Below are 23,377 nucleotides of genomic sequence, written 5' to 3' on the forward strand. Positions count from 1 at the left end.
ACACACTTCAATTTGTAAGCTTTGCGGTGTTTGCCAAAAAGCAAACACAAGTTTTATCTACAAATGTATTGCAAATTACATGTACTATTAAGCTATCAATGAAAGAGACTGCTGTGTACTTGTTGTAAAAGGTTGCAAAAAACTTACTTCTTGTTTAATATCAATTTTGTGAAAACGAACTCACAATGATCGTTAATAATTTATACATGTGTGTATATTTGTGAGTATATTTATGTGTGTGTTTTTTATCTTATGTATATATAATATTATGATTTAGAAAAGGTTATCGCGTAAGTGTACTATGGATTTTGAAATTTGGTGATATGGGTATTTTAGTATGCAGAGTTATGGCCAAAAGCATCTGAAGAAGTAGAATCTGATGTGACTTTTCTTATGTCAGACAATGTCACAAGCCAGAAATTCTTCATACAAGATCTCATGTAAACTCACAGAGAACTGTAGACGATCCCCTGGATTACCATGAATTGTTGACTGAAGATAGGATACAATAAAGAGACCCTTCAACAAATCATTGGGTGGTTAACATGGTGCTGAATTTCACAGTTTGGCAGGGCAAATAATTACTGCTGCAGCTGCAGACAATGGCCAGCTTTAAGCAGCAGATGAGGCTTCACGCATCTTACTTTACAGATCCTACAGTAAAGAAAGATTTTGATACAAATGTCATGACACCTCTGCATATGTGCAAACGCAAAGCATGTAATAGTAGAAGCCTAGTTTCTGAGGCCTTGAATTAGAGCCTGCTCTGTAGCATGCTACTGGCATAGCCAACCGGAATAGAATTGGAACAATCCTGCATTTCTACACAATGGCAGGCATCAGCATCAGCACATGAAAAGTCCTCTTGTTCATTTTTATCTCCATCCTTGAAATCCACATGTGGCAACTGGGACAAATGCCTTATTTCCATTACAATAGATTCAGGCAAATTTGTCCAGCACACTGCTGATGATTTCTTTAAGAGAACTGACGGTTCAGACATAGAAGAATCTTCGGCACAGTTCTCAAGCTTTAAATCGGCCATAGACACTTCTGCAAAGAATTTCCTCACTGCAGCTGCATATTGGTCCGGATGAAGTCGAAAATGACCTGGATTTAAGCTGGCCATTGGTTAGTATTGAGTACAGAATCTTATTGAAGGTAAAAACAATCAGACATTTGTTTGTAGAAATACAACATAAAATATAAAAACAATCCACAATATGTTCTCATCCCATCATGGGGAAACTAGAATCTCTCAATAGAAAGGCAAAAATAAAGCAGCTTACCAACATGCTCTGATTCTTTCCATACAACCATGTTGACACTCCCGCCCAGCTTGCACAAATTCGATGCGTACATCTTAATTGTTTCCACTGGAGCAAGTTCATCATTCTCAGAGCATAAAAACAGTATAGGTCCCACTTTCTGCATGCCATATTTGAGAGTAAGTCTGCCTTGTATACAACCTAAATGCACTTCCTTCTTTTTCGGAAAAGTTTGTTATAGCCCTTAATTACTGATGTTTGACTTAGGCTTAACTTGGCTGTTACCTTTTCAATCAAAGCTAGGGAGTGCATAGCATTCATGCACTCCTATTTCTGTCTGTAATCAACTTACTCTAGCCATCTCTTGCAGGATTGTCTGGCTGAAAGACAGAATCAGCACATGTTCTCTCAAGTGAAAGCATGCTCTCCCAAATGAAGTTCAGCTGGCTCAGTAGGTTACAGCAATCAGAAGGCCTTATAGTCACTTCATGTTCTCTGTCTAGCTAGAAATTGTTCTTCACATTGCTTATTTTGTGGCTAAATGTGACTGCTTGAATGTGCTCAAGTATCTTTGGCAGAAAACTAGTCAAATGGGATAAGAGAACCTCTGCCTCTTAGACGGTGACGATGACTACAGTGTACTTCCACATGGTGTTGAGAAACTACTTCTTCAGTTCACACACTTCATTTAGGGTTTCGCACTCACGGTCCCATAAAGGGCTTGTGTCCGCATTTTGGCCACTTTTTCAATGGCATCCACACAGTGGGGCACCACCCTAGACAGCTTATGCCTATAAATAGGCAATCACTTCATTCATTCTTCACTTCTACCACCCCACCACTCTCTTCAATCAATCTTCACCCCCTTCCTCCATCATCAAACATCCTTCACTTCATAGTACGGGGGAGTTTCGGAAACAAGGGAAACGGGAAAAACCAGAGTTTCGGAGTTTCGGCCAAATTTTGGAAACGGGGAAACGGCGTTTCGGATTGTACACTAAAAAAAATACAGTAATATGTGGATATGTAAATATATCAATGCCTACAACAACATGTATCCAAATTTCATACAAAACTTTGAGTCTTTATGTCATATGATATAAATCATGATTCATTACACATTTCACGAGTCACGACTCACGAGTGAAGATTGAGGAGTCAAGAATGAGGACTCAATGGTTGAAACTTGAAACTTAAGACAACTTAACACAATTAAAACTCATTTTCAAAACTTAAGGCAACAAAATAAATTAGAATTTATGACTCGTGAATAATCTATGATCTAAAGAGCAGTGAAGACTAACATCAAGAACAATGGAACAAGAATCAAGAGTCATAATAAGTGGAATCAAGATACAATGATAGTAACTATGTCATGTGAATAATTTGTCAAAGCTCCAAAGTCGAGTGAGGCTACAAGTATCAATATCAATTAACAACTGGCAACTCTAGTCTGCACTCTGCACTGCTAAACTGACTCTTATATATCACGAGTCATGACTCATGACTCATTCGGACTCTGAGGATCTATGCACCATCTCCTCGTCCAACTCTGAGGACCCTGGTCGAGAAGTTGATGAAGCAACCTCAGCCTTATCCTCAAACTCTCGCTCTAACTCTGTCTGTGATGCACGACCATGTATGGCCCTCACTCTAACCCTCCTCTATGCACAAGTCTCATGCAACGGTGCTAATAGCTTCTCATAGAGCATGGAGTAGATATCCCGCTCCTCCTATGGTGTTTGCGGAATGTCACGCACCTTGTTTATATCAATCTTATCAACATTCACATGTAAAGGTGAACAAGATAAAGATATATCATATAAGAGGAGATTCAATATGTTCAATGTTCATACATATCACAATTTACAATCCAACTTCCAAGCAAATTAGCAATGTCAAGTGTTAAGGACTCAAGGTTTAAAAATTAATTATATATAATACTAATCATTACCAATTTACCTGTGAAGGCTCAGGGGACTGAGCGGTTCTCTCAATAAGCTAGAGATTGCAATGGCAAAACACTAAACGCTCCAACTAGGCAGTTGTAAGCTTGTTTCTCTTTTTGGTGTGGAAGAGGATCCATGTGCTCCAATTCCTCTTAGCAAGCCCTGCACTACAATCTTACGGGAGGACCCGAATAGCAATGCATTTCTATTCAAATTTAAGAGATTAAGATTAAGTAATTGGCAATTGCTAATATACATACCACAAAATCAACATTTGAGTGGGTAATAGATTACAGAACTTCTCATCTAGGTTACATAATGCATTAGATAATCAAGATTCAAAATATAAAAGTCACCAGTCACACATCAAAATAGAAGCACAATTGCCGTATTTTTTCCACCAAGAGAAGCTAAAGCTATGTCTCTCAAAGCCTAGTTGTGGGTCAACCAAAATGAAGAGAATGATTACAGAATGCCAGCAAATCATCCTCTATTCTTCTCATCATATCTATATCATTCTCTCTGAGACGCCTCATGTACTCCATGAAGCCCTCCTCTTAACTCCTGAGTCCTCGCTAGTATATTGCTCCTTGCTACGCCAAAGGGGATGCAAGATATATGCGACAGCCAAAGGAGTCGTTAATACCAAATAATTACATGTGTAAAAAATAAACAAAAACTTACTTGTCTTGGAACCAAAAGCTGTTTCAAAGTAAGGCCTCCCCAATTTTATCCATATACTCAAATAGAAGCCCCAAAGTACTCCCCTCCATATCAGTGATGCGTAATACAATGTAAATAGGAGTGAGACTTTTCACCAATATCTCTGCCTCAACCCACTAACTCTCATTTAAAATATTACGCCTAAAAGCAAGAGCCTTTGGAGACTCTCTCTTACTCCATGTGAGTCAATCCTAGCATGCAATGGTCTGTATCAAATTCGGACGGACTCGTATCAACCTCTCCAATACAATAAACATATAAGCAAATCTAGTGGTGCAGGGCTTCAATAGCTCATGTGCTATTGGCTCGAAACAAGCTTGTGACGAATAGCCTCTTATTCATAAATCTTACCATGCTTGTTGCCGTCTTAAAATGTCATCCATCCAAGATATTTACCCAATATCTTCAATAAGCAAATCAAGGCAATGGGATGCACATGGAGTCCATACTATGCTAAGAAACTCCTCCTCAAGCATACGTCCCATAGACACACAATTGCTTCCATTATCTGTCACTACCTACACCACATTTTGGACTCCTATGTCCATGATGACCTGTCGCATGTGCTTCCAAATGAAAGCTCATGTGATGGTAAGACCTGAGGCAAAGACATCGATGGCCTTAATGAACATGGTCACTTTACATAAAGACACCAAAACATTGTAAACATTCCTTCGACACATATCTGACCATCCATCGCATAGTATTGTGCATCCATATTTCACCCATGTCTCCTTCAAGGGCTCCAATTGAGCCTCAATGGATGCTTTCTCCTTTCAAAACTCCCGTGTGTATAATGCATCTATGGATGGACCTTCCCACCTACACCCTATGCAGCTTACTGCATTGATTGTCTTCTTCCATTGATGTATAGTGGCCACATTGAAAGGAATAGCACACCGAATAAATAAGCGTGTGAGTTCCCTAGTTGCCTCCGCAATTGCCTGCCCCTGAAGTTCTACATGGACATTTGCACCATGCAAGGAGCCATTTTGCCCACCACCACTAAAAGATGGTAACGTGATCCTTTTTGCACTTGGACCCAATACGGATATGGATGCACTTCTTTTTTATAGGCCACTCGCACCTCCAATTTGGCTAGCACCACTAGGCCCACTAGCCTCTCTTTGCCCCACTTGTACTTCATTAGCCCAATGTCGTGTCAATTTATCCTCTTCTAGCTCAATGCCTATATGCTTTCAATGCCAAAGATGGAGACTTACTGTTACTTCTAACGATACATTTGCACAAGGCCCGATATCTTTGTTGGAACGCAAGCCAAGTGGCCTTTTACGCTCGTTACACTCTCCAATTTCTCCAATCCATAATAGTTACATCGCCACTTCTTTGATCCGTCGCAGCCCTCATATCCCTTGATTGGAGTGGCGTGCCTCCAATATGGATCCGGCGCCATGATATAATTAGCCTTTAGGAGTCATGACCTAGATAATGGATTAAAGGAGAACGAGATTCGAGAAGAAGAAGAAAGAAAAAAGAAGAAGAAGGAGAAGGAATAATAATAATAATAATAATAATAATAATAATAATAATAAATAATAAATAAGAAGAAGAAGAAGAAGTCTAAAGGAGAAGTAGAAGAAAAAGAGCTTAGAGGAAGAGGAAGAGGAAGGAAAAAGAAAAGAGAAAGAGGAAAAGGAGGCAGAAGCTGCAGGACCGAGACGGGAGCTGCAGGTCCGAGGAGGAGGAGGTGAGAGCTGCTGGTGTGCCGCGCGCACAAGTTCGAAGTCCGGAAGAAGAACGAGTTTCAGCGCTAGATAACCACCCAAAGTGGGCCGCAAGACCGCCAAAACGGCGATCTCCCATTTCCATCCTGGTCCGAAACGGCCGGTCCATTTTGGACCTGCCAAAATGTCGTTTCGAGGTACACTACTTCACTTCTCTTACCAGCCCCTTCCACTGCCCTCACATCCCTTTAGGAGGACATTGCTGTTCATGGCTCATGGTTGCCTTCACCCTTCCTCTTTTGCTTCACATGCCCGGTTCCGTCATCAGGCCTTACGTTTGGAGCATTTTCCACCTGGCGTCACCACCATCTACTTGGCGTCAACACCCTTTTCCATGATATTCCACCTTCACTTGCGTTTTTTTAAGCCTCTAGTGACAGTCTGCATCACCGAGCGTCAGTGATTTCATCACTTGTCTATCACCAAGGCTGCTAGGACCTACGTTTTTGCAGCCTAGCTTCTCCTCCATCACCTGCATCACTCGTCTATCATAGGGGCTGCTAGATCTTGCGTTTTTGCAGCCTAGCTCTGCCTCCTTCACTTGGCATCACTCGTCTATCTTGGGGGCTGCTAGGACCTTCGTTTTTGCAGCCTGGCTTCTTCTCCATCACCTAGCATCACTCCTCTGTCACAAAGACTGCTAGGACTTGCGTTTTTGCAGCCCCGCTCATCTTTCATCATCTAGTGTCATCATTATCCACCTGGCGCCAGCAACTGGGCTGCTCTCCCTGCATTTGATAGCTCTAACACTTTGGGATTTCTGTTTTGCTACCCAAGTCAATCCTTGGTATCAAAGGACAACAATTCACTCCCTCGACAGCTGGTGATCATCTTCTACATCCCCAATAACATCAGAGGACTACGGTCTGCTCCCTTCAACAGCTGTCTTTCACCTTTCAGTGATTAGTTCAATAGCCCACTACCCGAAAGACTACCTTTCGCTCCTTTTGCTATGCAAATTTCCCACATGTGCTACCATTTGATTCAAATAGCACAATGCAATTATCTTTTAAGCTTCGGCTCCACTGTATCAACTTTTCTTCTCATAGCATGATTCAGTGCATCATCTCCGTATTCTTGTGTTTCTTAGTTTCTCTTCTCTTTGTGTTTGCCGTACACACTATGTTACTCCCCACAAACCCTATTACGTCTCTGCATCGTCGCTTATTTTGACATGGTATCAGAGCAGACATGTTATTTTTTAGCATGGTATCAGAGCGCAAAAGCTCAGATAGCTAAAGACCCTATTCATTAGAGAAGGCAAAGACAAGTTGCACGTTCGGCATCATCTATTGGTTTTCCCCTTTATTTTTGCTGCATCACTAGGAGACAAAGATACCTTTCTCTTTCTCTTCCACCCACCCACCCTTTTACAGGTTGACACTCTAGTGCTATGACTTCTCCACAGGTAGACGGACAGCAGACCACTGGGTGCTCCTCTTCTGGCATCACTAGAACCCCCACCAATGCTTGCCAACATGGACCTTTGTTCCCTACCCCGCCGGAGTAAATGCATCTATCTTCAAGCACTCGTTGTGCCACCTCTCAGCTCTCGACCACAAAGTTTATTCTCCACTGGCTTTTAGATATTTATGCTCAAGGCAATAAGACGCATCTAATGAGCACTAAGCCCTTTCAAGCCACACGAGGATCAACTGGTACCACGGCCTCCTTGCGACCACCGCAATGCGCTACCGAAGGTTGCTTCTACTTCTAGGGTTTTAGGAATGCTACCTCGACAACCTACAATTTTGCAGTCCGCTCCCCCAAGAGAGAGTGATTGTTGTTGAATACCGTCCCCTCAACAGTCCGCTCCTTTGAGAGAGTGATTGTTCAACCCCTTCTCTTACTTCGGCTCCACGGTCTGCTCCATTGAGAGTCAGTGTTGTTGCCCACCCTTGGCTTAGTCTAAGCCTTCGTTTTCCCACTCTCAACTACTCGCGTTTGAGAGGCCACCTCTGGTAGTTATTCGATTTCTTCGATAACCCAGATACCTTCCTCGGCACAACTGGCGGCACTTCCTTCATCATCAAATGGTTCAAAGTCCGTGATCCATGAGTTTTTAGATTCCCTTTCGTAGAGGGGATTTTAGAGGGGGATGTACTCTCTTTGCCCTTAAAGGGGGCTTCTACTTCTTCAACTTCAGAAGGGGACCCCTACGTCTCCACCCTCTAGAGGGACACCTACTCATCCTAAAGTTCGTCACCCTCCATTTTCTCTTGGGGATGACAGTCTTCGAGCAGTCATTTCTCCTCTTGATACCCAAGATCTTCAGAGCTTGCCTAGATCGTGGCCTTGGAGGTTCAACCACGACTTGGTGACGAGACCTTCGAATTCCTTCCAGCGTACCATCTATTGTTCATACAACCTATTGTTCTACAATTCATACTACTTACTACAAGTTACCTTTCAGGTGGCAATCTTGGATCTCTGGGATTCTTTTCTTCTTCACCGTATCTCTCTTCGCTCCCTTTTCTTCATCCCCTTTTGGGCCTATGAGGAGGTGTTGAGAAACCACTTCTTCAGTTCACACACTTGTGAACATCTGGCCTGCTCTCCCTGTGTTTGAAAGCTCCGATACTTTGGGATTTGTGTTTTGCTACCCACGTCACTCCCCGCTATCAGAGACTGCAGTTCCTCCCTCGACAACTAGTGATCATCTTCTACATCTCCGACAACATCAGAGGATTGTGATCCGGTTCCTCAATAGTTGTCCTTCACCTTCCAGTGATTACTTCAATAGCCCATTGCCTGGAGGACTACCTTTCGCTCCCTTCGCTGTGCAAATTTCCCACAGGTGCTACTGCCTGATTCACACAGGACAATGCAATTATCTTTTGAGCTTCGGCTCCACTGTATCAACTTTTCTTCTCATAGCATGTTCCAGTGCATCATCTCTACTGTATCATCTTTTCTTCTCATGGCATTATTCAGTACATCATCTCCGTGTTCTTGTGTTTTTGAGTTTCTCTTCACTCTGAGTTTGCCGTACACACAGTGTTACCGCAAACCCTACTGTCTCTCTGCACCATCGCTTATTTTGACATGATGTCAAAGTATACCTGTTATTTTTTGACACATGAACCCCATAACTTCAGATTGTTCCATGACAAGTTTGGAACATCTATGATACTATGGCCAAATTGTTTTGGAGTGCAAGGTTTAGGCCCAGCCTTCCTCTGCATAGGGCCTGGCAGCACCTAAGTCTCACAAAAGCCTTTATGAGGGCTTCTTCAGGAAAGCTATGTTTCAGCTTCAATTCTGCTGTCGATTCAGCACATCCCATCCCATGCCACTCATGGAATGATGCTGGAGATGAAAATTACTACATCAAAACGTCTAGTGAGGTCCATGGTTTTGATCACAAGAAAGGGGGGTTGCAAGTGGAACTTGACCAGAGCAAAACTTCTCATGAAGTCACTGGCCTTGACCACATCAAAACTTCTAGTGAAGCCACGTTTTGTATGATCCAAAGAGAAGAAGGGAGGTAGATTCAAACATGAAGAAACCAAGAATCAGATGCTGCTGATCAGAAAGACAACCATTTCACCTTACATAGACAGAGATTGACCAGTGGTCCACCAATGACTGAGAGAGGCGCATGACGATCTTGTTTCCTAATGTGTAAGTGAGACCTACAACCTGAATCAACTGTCATGAGTGTTAAATCAAATGCAGTTTGAGCATCTTCACTTTTGTGTTACACATAAATAGGCCATTGTACACCACTTACAAGATATCCATATTGAAAAATGATATTAAACACACATAACTACCACATGAATCAAAGTGAGAAACATACTGAGGACCAGGCAAGTCTGTTTCATAAGAGATCTGTCATATTTTTGGACATCTACCCTCAGCACATAATAGAGTCGGTATATAGAGAAATCCCTCTAGTCAAACAGATCCAAACATTTTTAGCAAGAGACTTGCAAATCCAATTTAGATAAACCACTGTAAAGCCCCTGCAGTTAATTACATTGCCTGAACATGACAAAATACTACCAATATATGTACATCCAAAGACTAGAGAGAGATTTTGTTCAAACTTGAAAAACAGAATATAATTTAGACACCAACCCCCAGTACATAGCAAACTAGCGAAAATGGCAGAGAGTGCAGCACCATCGACTTAAATCGAAAACTCTGTAGTCAAACAAATCTAAACATTCTTAGCAAGAGACTGCAAACCCAAGTTATACACAAACCCCCATAATACCACTTCTTGTTCATTGCATTGCCTAAACAAAAGAAAATACTACTTCAAAAGACTGGAAGAAGAGAGCTTGTTCAATCTTTAAAATAAGAATACACACTATGAATTAGCAACCAACAATACAAGTTCTTACCACAATCGAGTATAGACTCTCCCAAAGATCAAATCGTTGTGGCTTAAAACTACAGTGAAAAATTGCATCTAATCCTTTTCCAACAGCATAAGCTCCCAATGAAACAATAGGTATTGGCCTGCCAGGTTGAGGCGTGAGCACTTGGTGGCTCACAAATCTTGCTCCCAAATAACTGACAAAATCCACCGGGCTTGAGTCAAACATCAGCCCAGTAAGGCACCTCTTCACCAATTCAAACCTCCCCTAAAAGATCAGAACAATCCTGTAAATTACTCTCTATAGAAAAACTAACATCATTGAGAGACATTACACCTGAAATGCTGCATTTAAACACACTTGAAGGACAAAAATTTTGAATCAAAAAAGAGAATTGATTTGAAATCATACAAGAAAAATGCATCTAAACCCTATATAAAGCTCAAGAGAAACTTCCAGAGTTAATACCTCACATCATGTTTAACCAAAGAAGCTTTTGCCACATTAGCACATCAAGCGAAGGAGGAAGCATCAAGCTAGGACAGAATTTTAAAGGGGTAAGATAAGGATGGGCCATCTAGTGGGAACAGATAGAAAGAAAGAACAGCAGGTACAATGAGCCCACATGGTGACACTTCTTTGCAATCACAATACATGCAATGACTTGTGGATGGTTTCCAACTTCAGACTCTTAATTGCTGCAAAGCTTTCTAGTTCATGTATATATGCTCTTGATGGTAAGAAATGTTAAGCTAAAAAAGATGCATTACACGCTAAATCTTCATGAGCTCATTAAAACAGCCCCAAAATTCAAATACCAAAGGTTCTGTGTCTCTGGGACATGTATTTTTAGTGCTTAGCTTTGGCATTATTAGGTTGTGCACATGTGAGGTGATCATGGGAAGTGCAAGTCAGTTAAGTCATGGTGACGACCCAAGTACTCTAAGTGATAATGGGTAACCTTAGCAAAAGTTATACAAAGTTATGTTGGACAAGTACTTGTGGGTGGCTAGTGTCGATTTGGGTCTAGGCCATTAATTGGGCCATTCAATGTCTAGTGGTGACATTAAGGGAATGCTTGAAATTAAACTAGAGGGCTCCCAAGTGGCAAAACAAGATGCCACTTGTTAAAAATTACCCACACAAGCTGAGAAAAGGCTGTTTGGGGCTCACTAAGGATGATTCCAGCATCCACAAGCTCAAGGAAGTAGGAGCTGCAAGATGAGCTCTAAGATGGGTAATAGCTAATCACGCAATGTGATAGGACAAGGGTTAGCACATTAATTGTGAATGGGCACTAGTAAATTCTTGGGCAATGTGAAATGATTAATTAATTAATGGTTGAAATTAAACTAGAGGACTTCCAAGTGGCAAAACAAGATGCCACTTGTTAAAAATTACCTACACAAGCTGAGAAAAGGCTGTTTGGGGCCCACTGAGGGTGACTCCAACATTCATGAGCTCAAGGAGGAGGAAGGAGCTGCAGGATGAGCTCTAAGATGGGCAATATCTAATCGGCAATGCAATAGGGCAAGGGCAGCAAGTTACCTTCTCTGCATCAATGAGAGATGGCAACAGAAGAGAAGGGCTTACCAACCACACTTGGCTTTTACCTCCCTTTCAGAGCTATTGGCGCCATCAGAATTACCATCAGAGCTACCACTCAAAAGATACTCCTTTCAGCTGAGTTTCTCTCGTGTACCAATCAGCTGCCAGCAGTTCTCAGCAATTTCTAGCTCCACGAGGCATGCAATTGAAGAAATTGCTGCTGAAACCCTACTTTGTGGTAGCAATTGGGGTTTCTCAGCCACCTCAGGATCCCTGCCCAATTACTGAAGACCTCACACTAAAATATAGTAGCTAAAGGCAAGAAATTTGCAGATGATCCAAGAGGCAGCCCATTCTCAATTTATTGTGGCCTGCATGCAAGAACTTGAAGACCAGTTTGTGCCCAATCAATGATTGAATCAAGGGGTAAATTGATTATAACATTGATTATAACAGATGCTGGTCATTTATGACAGCCCATTGCATTGAATCTGAAGAGGGATCAGCCTATATCTCTTTGTACTTCAAATTAGAGCAATATAGTTAAAGAAATACCACAAGGCGCACCAATTGATGGGCCAATCAAGTCGACTATCCAAGATTAAGTGATAAAGTTTGCATTATCATATTTGTGTATTTATTGAGGATGTTAAACAAATTAATCGGTTCATCTGCGAGTTTGTGTTGTACTAGTGGATTGGGCATCCTATTCCAATTGTGATTTGTGGGCGCCAATTTATTTGAGCCAAATTGTGGCAAACTATTATTATTTTGCGTGGCCGACCCAATTTATTGTGTGCTCCAAATCTGGCTGACTTTTTCATGATGATAGCCTATTTATGGCCAAGGCTCCATCCTCCTCAAACACATTGTCAACATACTCCATTACTTGCGAGTCTTGTTAGAGAGAGGAAGCTTCAGCATACTCCATTACTTGCACGTCCTATTGGAGAGAGGAAATGACCATACATGGCACACATGCATGCTAACACCCTCTCCCAAGATCGTATACAAGCATTTTTTGAGTGTCATACTTGTTGTTTATCCTTCCAGCTCTTCCAGCTAATGAGTGCCAAGTCTACCTTCATCATCACGCTACTTTAAGCTTCATCATTTCATATTGGTTCTCAAAACTCGCCATCACACAAAGACCGACATCAAGCTTCTCTTTTGTTATTAACATCCATGGTTGAGAGGGTTTCTACAATTCATTTAGTATCTTTATATTTCGATATTGTTGTCTTGTCCTCGACATTGTCATTGCTGCCTTGTTGTACCTACCCATAGCATTGCATGATCTTCATCTTTGTAAAAGGATGCTTGGGTGAGTGAATAATTTTTCCACAAGGAACACTATCCAATTGGCACCTTATTGCATGACCATTCTCATTATGTAGCAGTACTCTATGCATTTCATTGTCCAGAGCACCCACCATCAGCACCCTATTCACTTTTGGATCCCAAGCAACCTCCCATACAACTATCACCTACATACCTCTCTTCTACCTCTTCACTCTAACTTCATCATTGACATCCTTGCATGTGGTTGTATACATGCTCTCCATTTTCTGATTTACAAGCCAACCATCCCTTTCCCCCAATGGGCACAAACTTTAAAAAAAAGGTTCAAATTGTTTTATCCATCACCTATGTAGGCCCTTGTAGGCCGTTGGGCAACTGATGTGCACCTTGTGTTCAATGCCTTGGCCTCTCTAAAGTAGCCCTCTAGGCTCCTAAGGGAAAATAATAACTACCTCTACAGTCTAGGCAAGTTCTTGGGCAACCAATATACACCCATTGACCAATGCCTTGGCTACTTTGGGGTGGGACCTCTTAGGGAAAGAGGGGTGAGATGTGCTTGGTAGTCCATTTTGGTTCTTGTTTTGGGCTTGAGAGGTATTGAGCTAAAAATTTGCATTACACCTTAAATCTTCATTAGCTCATTAAACAGCTCCAAAATCCAAATGCACAAGTGTACTTTCATGTACCATAAGCAAAACCCTAAACTTTGATTGGTTCCATCTTTATAAATAGAGTGAGCTAGGTCATTTGCAACTTTAGTCATTTGCATCCCAACCTCTCACAATCTACCACTTCAACTTTAGTCATTTGCATCCCAGCCTCTCACAATCTACCACTTCTCCTGCTATCATGACCATCTGCTACTACTGCTACCATGATCATCTGGAGGCCACCACCATTTGGGTTTGGTTCCAATTGCTATCGCAATCACTCTAACCCCCTTTGCGACTGCTCCAACCCTTGTATAACTCTTTTCTACCTATCTCCCTAATGATGATGCCCTAGAGGACTACTGCATTGGCAATTGCTCAAGCTGCCCTATTGCTATTTGTCACCTGGACAATACCTACATGCTATGTTTTATTTTTGTAAGCTTCCCTACTGATATCCAACACAGTGGTCCATTTCACTTATGTGTTTCATCTCTAGAATCATCTTTCATCATCTGGAGACTACAACTAGGCAGCACATTGCTATGTATATCTTCTCTAGTTTTAGAGTCTTGCTACATTTCGGATACCATCATGCAACCATGCTATTCACACTGCACAGCTTTCTACATCAGTCTACTACATTGACTAACCCATGACTACTCTGTTTCATTCCTGCTCCTATGATAATATTTGGCTATTGGACTACTCTACTTTGAACATTGAGTATATATATCCATCCATTCAATTTTATCTTCGTTCTTCAATTTTACTTTTTGTGCTACTATATTTGTTCACTACGTTTCAATCGTGTTCATACACTATGTTTTCTTTTGCAAAACCTAGCATATCTCCACGCTTTTATGATGCACCCAAAACATTACCTTACACCAATACATGTAGCACATAATGATATTATCAACCCAAAAGAGAACATAGTTTCGACATGTTTGGAAAAAAAACTAATCATGTATTAAAAAGGGATGGATCTAACATCCATTTCCAGCTTAGAATAACGAAATAAGGTTTACACATACCATATCTCTACTATTCCAATAACTGTCACCATATGGAAAGCCTAGCTTAAAACTGTAATGTAAAAGCATATTACCGAGTCATTGTTGACTTCTTCAGACTTCCCCAGCAATATCTACAACAACCACCAAATATTTAGCCCCGACTACAAAGTTGAGTACATAGACAAAAAATAGAGACAATAGCTTACGACATGAAAATTCATTGTTACTAGCTACTTCGCTAAACATAAAGAATCGTACAAGTTTAAGGATGAAACGTGATCGCAAGACAAAAGCAAACCTGTATGATCTTATATAAACAAGCTTTGTGCCCTCCAGAGAAAACTGCAAACACTACGGGAACTGGATTTTCTTTAAGGCTCTGCTTGAGAAAATGATATATTAAGTTGTCATCTTAGTCTTCCTAAAATAAACTAATCAATGATACTTGATATGTAAATTGAGTGATCATGGTTTACACCTTGGATAACTCATCTAAAACACTCAACGCTAACTCAGTCGCCTTGCTAGGAAAAAAACTGCACAATTTTAGCCAATGTTAGAAATTACAAATTAGCAAACATATCGAAAACAATCAATCTTTTCGAACTTTGAGAGCGTATATATATCAATGATTATTACATCAACTTGGCCAAAAAATCAAGACTCTTAATTGAAAGATAAACTCTTTTGGATACACTCAAGACATCATCAAAGGTGGCTGTATCCTAAAGAACAATATGCAACAAAATGTTGGCTTCTAGGGCCCATTCAAAACTAAGCACATTAAACCTCTCCAATGTAATCATTTATGCATAATAGTAATCAGTGCTGCAGAAAGTCTCCATTCCTTGATTTTTTTGAATTTCAATTACACAGTTGGACATACTATTTTAATGTGTATCCAAGTCAATTTCTACTAGACACTTAACCCTATCTTAATGTGTATCCAATTCAATTTCTACTAGACACTTAACCCTATCTTAATGTATGGGCTTCACTACAAAACTAAGTTTTCACATCTAAGACAAAAATGAACATTTTGTAGCTATTATTTATGATTCAATCACTAATGCTCTTTGTCAAACATTAAACTTCATGTACATGCCAACATTTCGAAGAAAAAAAATTTGAAAGCACATTTCAGCTCTTCAATTGGCAATTGATGGGCAAATGCAGGATGAAAATTGTAACATCTAGACATAGAAGATGACAAATTGCACAACAGGTCACTCTTTCCATAATGGTCGAATTGCAAGTACTAAATTCATGTGTGTACACAATGTGCATTATAAACAAAGAAACTGAGCCAGTATTCTAGCACCAATTGGGCTTAGAAACAATTGATCGTGAAAGGCTTCATTAATGTTCCCCTCTAGAGGGAGAAAGAACAAAAGCAAGAATGTCATCAACAAACTATGATGGGAACATGGACTCAAAATCATGAGATTATGGGTCCAAGTCTTGCTGATAAAATCACTTAGTTGAACGCCTGTTTTACATGATGTGTTTGTGCAAGTCCCACGGACTTGGTCCCCCTCTTTGATGGTCATGAAGGAGGAGGGTCTCAATGTGATCAAGCTCTGCTGTTCATGTAGGTTGTCAGGTATCCTGTCTACACAGAAAAACAATGCCAATGTCCTCGTGCCTCCCTTGTGGGTGCTTGGGTGTATATATCTTTATCTAAGGAAAGAAGAAGATTGTGGCGCCCAAGAAACAAAAAAAGGTGGCACCCATTCTTTTTAACAGCCGTATTAACAACAATGATTCACAACTAAAATCAGAGGCCCAATTAGAAGAATACAAAGATGATGCTCATGATGATGATAATAATAGCGAGAGGTCCCAATTGGGCATGCCCACACGCGAAAACACACACACGCAGAGAAAGAGAGAGAGATTATGATAATGTTGATGAACATTATAATAATCCTGTGTGCCACGTGGCTCAAATTTTTTAAGGGCAGAATTGTATAAAATGCATTTAATTAAGTGCAATCGAGTGGTAGAGGCAGAGATGATGGTGATGATGACAACTCCTCCTCCCCTTCAACTTATTGAATCAGACTGATCAAGTATACTCTGACGACCTCTCCTCGTCTTTAATTCACTGTATTGATCCTTAACTTCATGTATGCTCTAACACACGCACGCACACACACAGTCATATTGGCCTTGAGAGGTCTCCTACACTGGCAGTTTAGCATCATACAGTATGCGGGCCTCATTTCCAGGCTTCTTGGCATGCTGGCGTCTCTTTGGTCTCGTTATTGTGCATATGATTCTCGTGTGACTCTTGTATTTGACTGTTCACGGTAATTAATACCATTTATCACTATGGAAGAAAACGAGAGAGAGACAGAGAGAGAGAGAGAGACTCACAGATTGAACAATTGAGGGTGGCAGACAAGGGAATCCCAACCGCAGGATTTGTAGAGGCGGACATAAGGGCTGATATGCTTGCGCCTGCTGAGCATCCAACCCAGCACTACCACGACGCCAGCGCGGTCACTGCTGCCGCTGCTACTGCTGCTGCTGCTGGGGCTTTCTCCATCGCAGTCCCAGTACCAGAAGCTGGGCCTAAAGACCTTGGAAGCCATTGATACAAGAAGAAGAAGAAGAAGAAGAGCAGAGGGAGGGAGCTGACCCCTTGCAGATGCAACGATGGCCCTCCCCTGAGAGTAGCACGTGCGTTTGATACTCTCCTTACGTTGCGCGCAGAGCAGCAATAAATGGCCATAGTTGCGGAAGGCATCGTCCACTGGGATTCCACACAAACACCGATTCCTGAGAGAACTTATGTTAGAACTGTCAAACCCAAACTACTTTACCAATAAGAAAAATGGATGTGGGTGGTCAAAAGCCTTTGGAGCTGTTCTCATGGGGGGTTTTGGCGTTGGCTTTTAAGTGTGACGCACTAGGAGTCTGAATTTAGCAAGTGGAGTGCTTTTTCCAAGTTTATGTTCATCACCCACGGTTGATACCATGATCCCTCACAATTAATCCGACCACCTTAGTTCACATGTAGGCACTTTGCTAGAAAAGAGTATAGCTTGCAAGAGAGTTTTGAGAGCAAAAGAAAATAGTTGTATTATGAAGGTGCAAGGCTCAGGTAGAGGGAGGAACACCTGAGCGTTTGCAAAATGAAAGTTTGTTACAATGCTTGTTTGCGCACTTGACCTCCCTCATAAACTCCCTCCCTACGAGAAAGCTCAATGTCCTCATTGAGCGAGAGTGGGACTAGTAGACTCAATGACTTGGGGGTCTTAACGAGCTCACTAGACAACTGATCAATGTCTACCCACTAAAAATACTTCTTCTACTATGACTTGGCCTTAGCCATTGACTCAACACAAGTGTGAGGCAATGACTTTTATTGAAACTACAATTATGGATTGAAAGTAGATGCCTTGCCCACTAACTTGATTACAAATGTGGATGCAAGGTCTTGAAAAGACAACAACCAGTCTACCTACTATTTAGTACAAACCATCAAGCAGACATATGTAAAGACAACAACCGGTCTGCCCACTACTCACTTACAACTTGTGTTTTCCTTAGTCACAACAGGCCCCATCATCACAAGTAGACTTGATGCACATGCCAAAGAAGAAGTAGACCAACCCAATCATTGAATGTTTCCTTACATATATGCATCTTGCTACTTTTAGATGCTTCCCACTTGCAAGTCAAAACTAACAAGTGTATATTTTGGCTTTTTTATTATGGATGCTATGCAAGTTCAAGGCAAGCCAAATGCAATCAACCATTATGATTGGTACTTGTGCATGGCATCATTAGGTAGGCATCAACAAATGATTCATAACCAAGAGGGTAGCTTCTAGCATGATGTAGATGGAAGGAAGCCATTGATTTGCAAGAATTGTGGCCATCATTTACTTCTTATAGGTTAAACAAATTGACATAAACATTTTTCAAAAACCATGATAGCATAATTAGACCAGTTGAATGTGCCAACATAGAAGGAGGCTAAAGCTATACATGGGGTTGGTAATCTTTTGATGCATATAATTGCTAAGGAGAAGGTAGTATGCTAGCTTGGAAGAAGACCGTTACGCAGGTCAAAAGATAATAATGTTGCTTGATGCCAAAAGCACCATAAAAGAAAGACCATATGCTTAACGAGATTCACCAACCTCATTATTTTTTAGAGAGAGAGAGAGAGAGAGAGAGAGAGAGGGGGGGGGGTGGAGAACCCTGGTTTTCTATGACTTCAATGTCACGAGGGTACTTAGCTATTAATTTTTCTAAGAACATTTATATATTTGATGTTTTCAATGACATTTACATGTTTAATTGATAATGTATTTATGCCTAAGTTGATGATATATATGCTTATTATATGTCACGCAATTATGCCAAGAGGCATATTTCACGATGGATTTTGTGACCATGATGGATTCCGTAAAACTATTTATTGTCGGGGCTAGTACACAAGGTGGATTCCTTGTGCGAGAGCTGACGGGGACGTTTGTCCTTGTCGGGCATCAGATTAATTTAATGTGCACGTGGGTGATTTCATAAAATACATATTAAATTAATAGAAGTTTACAAGTTTAGAGTGCGCACTCGAATTAAATTAAGGTTAGGATAGAGTTTGAACCTATTTAATTATTTTATAGCTGAAGACTGCTAGGTATTCACTTTTATTAGATTTTATTTAATTTAATAATTGTGAATGCTTTAGTTGATATGTAGAGCAAGAGACGATGGCGTTGGGTAGCACCGAGCAATGGCATGAATCCAAATGCCTAGAAGAATTACTATTTTTTATGGACACACGCCTTATCACTAAAGGCGTGGCACCAATATTTATTTAAGCGCGCTTATTTATTAAAGCACTTGACAAAACATTTATCATCGTATATGCGCATAGGCGCTCGATTAAATATTTTATTATTTGATATTTGTATTTGAGCAGAGCGCGAATTTTGGACGCCTTACTTTATATTTGGGCAAACGCAAATGCAAAAGCAAAAGCATGCCATTTGTAAAGTGGGCTATTTTTTAGCTTGAAGATAAATAAATCTATAAATACATGCCTTATGAAGCACTTACACAAGGCATGGGGGGAGATTGCACCCAATTTGTCTTTTTGTCTCATGTCGTGCAAATTTGCTTTTGCTTTGTACTTGAAATTATGAAGGTTTGTAGAGTTCTTTGTTCTTGGGGGCCTTTCGACATTCACTACGTACGCATACAGTATCTAATCTGCACACCAATGGTATCAAAGCAAAGCTGAGATCAAGAGCTTCCAATTGCTTACCATCTCGCGCGAGGGCAAAGCTCTTGCAAAGAATGGGCTCTACAAGCTGTCTCTCAATGAACTAACAACACAGACGTGTTCTTAGAGGTGAAGAACCCCTTAATGTATCCTCTGATTGCGAAGGGCCACGCACAAGAGGCGGAGGACCACTTAGGAAGTTTCTTTCACAAGTTTTTTTTTCTCACAAAGAAGCAGACAAGAGTTTATCAAGTTTGAGTTTATGTAATGAAGGAGACAGGAAAGAGAGAAGGAGAGGAGAGAGAGTGTGTAGAAGAGAGATAAAGACTGCAGGAAGAGAGAGAAGAACTGTAGAGAGAAGAGAAAGAGAGAAAGAGGGTGACAAGGAGAGAGAAAGACTAGGAGTAGAGAGAGAGAGAGACAAGAAGAGGAGAGAGAAATGGCTGGCAGCCATGGAAGGATAGGGAAGAAGGTGAAAGGACAGATGTATATTTATAAAAAAATGGTACCATGCCAGTGTCCTTCACACCTTTTATACCTAGGTCAGTGTGACACTAGGTATTTCCCTCCATTACAATCCATCCTTGCTTGGATGTTTTTGTCCCAAAAACAAAGAAGGAGGGACTTATTACATGGGTAAGGAAATTGTAGTGGAGAGGATATGGGACTCTATGCAAGTGTACAAAGATATTACAATCTCCAAATCTTCATATGGTGGGTTATGTATATGGTTGCATACTATCAGATGCATACATCAATTGTGGAACCATAGGATGATGACTTGATGCATTCTTCTGCAATCATGAATTGCAACTTGATAGAATAACCATGCTGTCTTGCAAACCCTGTTGTAGAAAAACTGCCATAAGTTTGGGGTAGGCTGAACTAAACCAAGCGTTTAATAGTTTTGTAGAAAGCTCTTTTAGTGTACTATCAGCTGATGTAAGTGGTACATATCTGTAAGCAATTTAGAATTTTAAAGAGCTCAAAACAAAGAGCTGACAAGAAGCAGACTGCAGTGAAACATGGCACTTAACTTGCATCCTTTGCATCCAAAGATCATCATGAAGATATGAGGATTAGCCAAGATGCTTACTGACCTACATAGAGTTTTTAACACCCCTTTTGTCCACCCGGATCAAAGGGAAAAGTGACATCACTGCTATCCATTGGGTCATCATCCCCAACACCATAAGCAAACAGGGCTAAGTCAATCGGTGTCTTATGGATGTAATCCTCAACCATCAGCATAAAGTGAGTCTTTGATTCTCCCGTGATGCGCTCAAAAGCATACAAGGCTACATATGCTAAAACATTCATTGCATCATCCTTTGTATTTACTATGGTTGGGGCAGTATGATTAGTAGTTTGCTCTATTTGATCAACAATTTGCCCACAATCTTCTTCCTTGAGTTGGAGTCCTTTTTTCATTTGACTCTCATAAAGATTACCTTCAACAATATATTTTTCATTCTCTGCATCGGCTGCCTTGTTGCATTTGGACTGAAGGGTCTCCACATCATGATGCTCCAATGAAACGCTCGCATCTTGTAAAGATGGCTGAAGTTGCCCCTTATGATTGCACCAAATTGCATTTAATGCTAGCATTTGCCTTTTGAATCTAGCGTTCTTTAGCATATGAGTTTCAATGAACTCCACACAATCTCAAACCTCTTTACTATGAGTACAAAGATTAACAAGTATAATAGCAGCATCTTCCTTGGTCTTAGTAGAACCCGTTTCAAGTATATTGACCAATGGAGGGAGGCCACCTGCACTCGCAATTATCCATGCCCATTTGTTGGCATTAACCTCTGCATTAAGAATGGAGAGTAGTGTTGCAGTGGATTCATCTTGCTGTTGTCATCGCTTAGATAGCCATCCTAATAATGATGTGAGCAGCCAAACTCCCTTTCTCCCTCGAAGAGTTTGCCAAAGATTAATACCATTGCTACACAAGGTTCTCAAAGATTCCATGAGATCTCCTTGAGCCTCTGCATTGACCATGGGTATCAATTTAATGAGCATTTGCTTGGCTTTCACATTCAATTGCTTGGGTCTGCTAGAGAACCATGTCTCATGCTCGTGCAAGGTATTGTAGAGTTGGCTGAGCTCTCCAAGCATCTGATCGTCCTCAAATGGTCCTTGGCCATTGCTAAGATCCTGAAAATGCATTGCTATTGTCAACTATGGACTGTTTTCTAAACAATGCTTCCTGAAAATGATTATCAGCTGTGGGACTGCTTCCAGTCCAATTGTTATTGTTGCTCAGCTCGGCATAATGTTAATGCATCATCTATTGCAGCTCCTGTTGCTGCACCATCATCACAATGCATTCACAGCTACAACCACAATCACAAATGAGCTGCAACCACAGCAAGTCAACAGCAAATCAATGCATTTACTTCTTCTGCTTTAGTAGTGACCATACAACCCCAAGCACATGCATTTACTGCAGCTGTGAACAGTCCACATCCTGATATTCTTTTGTGACAGTTCTTTACCCAACCCACATACACCTACAAGAGGCCTCCATACTCAGGTCTGCATTTATGTCAGTTGGCAGACTCATGCTTCCATTTCTGTCCTGGACTGATGCTTTGAAAAGGTCTGTCTACGGCCAACAAACAGCTACGGCTTGACTAATCCGTGCTAGGCAGGTCCCACGGATGTCCCTTGGACCACCTCAACAGAAAGGGGTAAAAAAAAGTGGTCCTAAGGTGGCGAGTGGGGCTAGTTCAGTAATTCCTCCTTCAAAGAGTTCAATCCCTGCCTTTGGAGCAGTCTCGTATTCTCAGTCTGTTCAGCCAAAATCATCCTTCAGTGACTCCTTGAATGGACCCTTACTGCCTTCTGTTGTCCATTCAAATGGAGATTCTAGTTATTCCTCTCAGGCTTCAGCCCTCCAAGGATCATGGCCTATAGGTTTGGGAACAGGTAGCCCTGCAGCTCTGCACGGTGCATGGCTGCAGGCTACAATTTCTCCTCTCTCTTCTCTCTCATTCTCATTCTCATTCTTCCCCTTCTCCTCTCCTCCTCCTCCTCCTCCTCCTCCTACTCTTTTTCCCCTTTCAGCCTTCACGATCTTTGTTTCTTTCTTTTCTGATTCTCTCTCCCCTTGCCCTCATCAAATCCGAGCAGATCCCTTCCCAGCTTGAAGTGTAGCGTCTCCATTATCATCTCCACCTATCTCTCCAACTGAGGCAATTGTCTGTGTTGTAGCAGCAGCGGAGAGCAAGAAGGGGAGAAGGAGTACCTGTGCGGCCGATGGACCATGACTCATCCAGGTGATTCGAGGACTGCATCGAAGGCTGCTCTCAACTATCAAAAGGCTGTTGATTTGGAGAAACATTTGTTGACATCTCTTCAATCCAAAGGTCCTTTTGATCCAAATGTAAGGGTTCTTCATGATAATATACAAGAACTGTATGAGTCTATCATACTTGATGATCACGAATTTGCTGAGTCACATGATGTTGAGCAACATATTTGGCGCTTGCATCATACATGAATTGATGACTTTCGAGCACGCATTAGGAAGAGGACAGGGCACCATAGCAAATATGCTCAAGTCAGGTGTTGCTCGTTTGTCGAACTCTTCAG

At 41.2% G+C, this 23,377-nt stretch overlaps 1 protein-coding gene across 2 annotated transcripts; it reads right to left on the reverse strand.

Annotated features, from left to right (window-relative positions):
• Nucleotides 1–362: 362 nt before the first annotated feature.
• On the reverse strand, nt 363–17,338 carry LOC148041729 (uncharacterized). Of its 2 annotated transcripts, XM_087681763.1 has the most exons (8): nt 16,912–17,338; nt 15,011–15,068; nt 14,831–14,911; nt 14,625–14,663; nt 10,038–10,280; nt 9,241–9,327; nt 1,290–1,428; nt 363–1,110 (listed from the first exon to the last, which is right to left on the reverse strand). In XM_087681763.1, the coding sequence occupies exons 1-8, from the start codon at nt 17,127–17,129 to the stop codon at nt 755–757; spliced, it is 1,221 nt and encodes a 406-aa protein (XP_087537889.1). In that variant the 5' UTR covers nt 17,130–17,338; the 3' UTR covers nt 363–754. The 2 variants fall into 2 exon arrangements, with proteins under 2 accessions (XP_087537889.1, XP_087537895.1); XM_087681769.1 differs by lacking the exon at nt 9,241–9,327 and having other exon boundaries at nt 16,912–17,335.
• Between the last annotated feature and the right edge of the window lie 6,039 nt (nt 17,339–23,377).

Source organism: Lygodium microphyllum, chromosome 1 (genome assembly GCF_053477565.2).
Source record: "Lygodium microphyllum isolate KBCC chromosome 1, Lygodium_microphyllum_v1.1.10, whole genome shotgun sequence".
Classification (NCBI taxonomy): domain Eukaryota; kingdom Viridiplantae; phylum Streptophyta; class Polypodiopsida; order Schizaeales; family Lygodiaceae; genus Lygodium; species Lygodium microphyllum.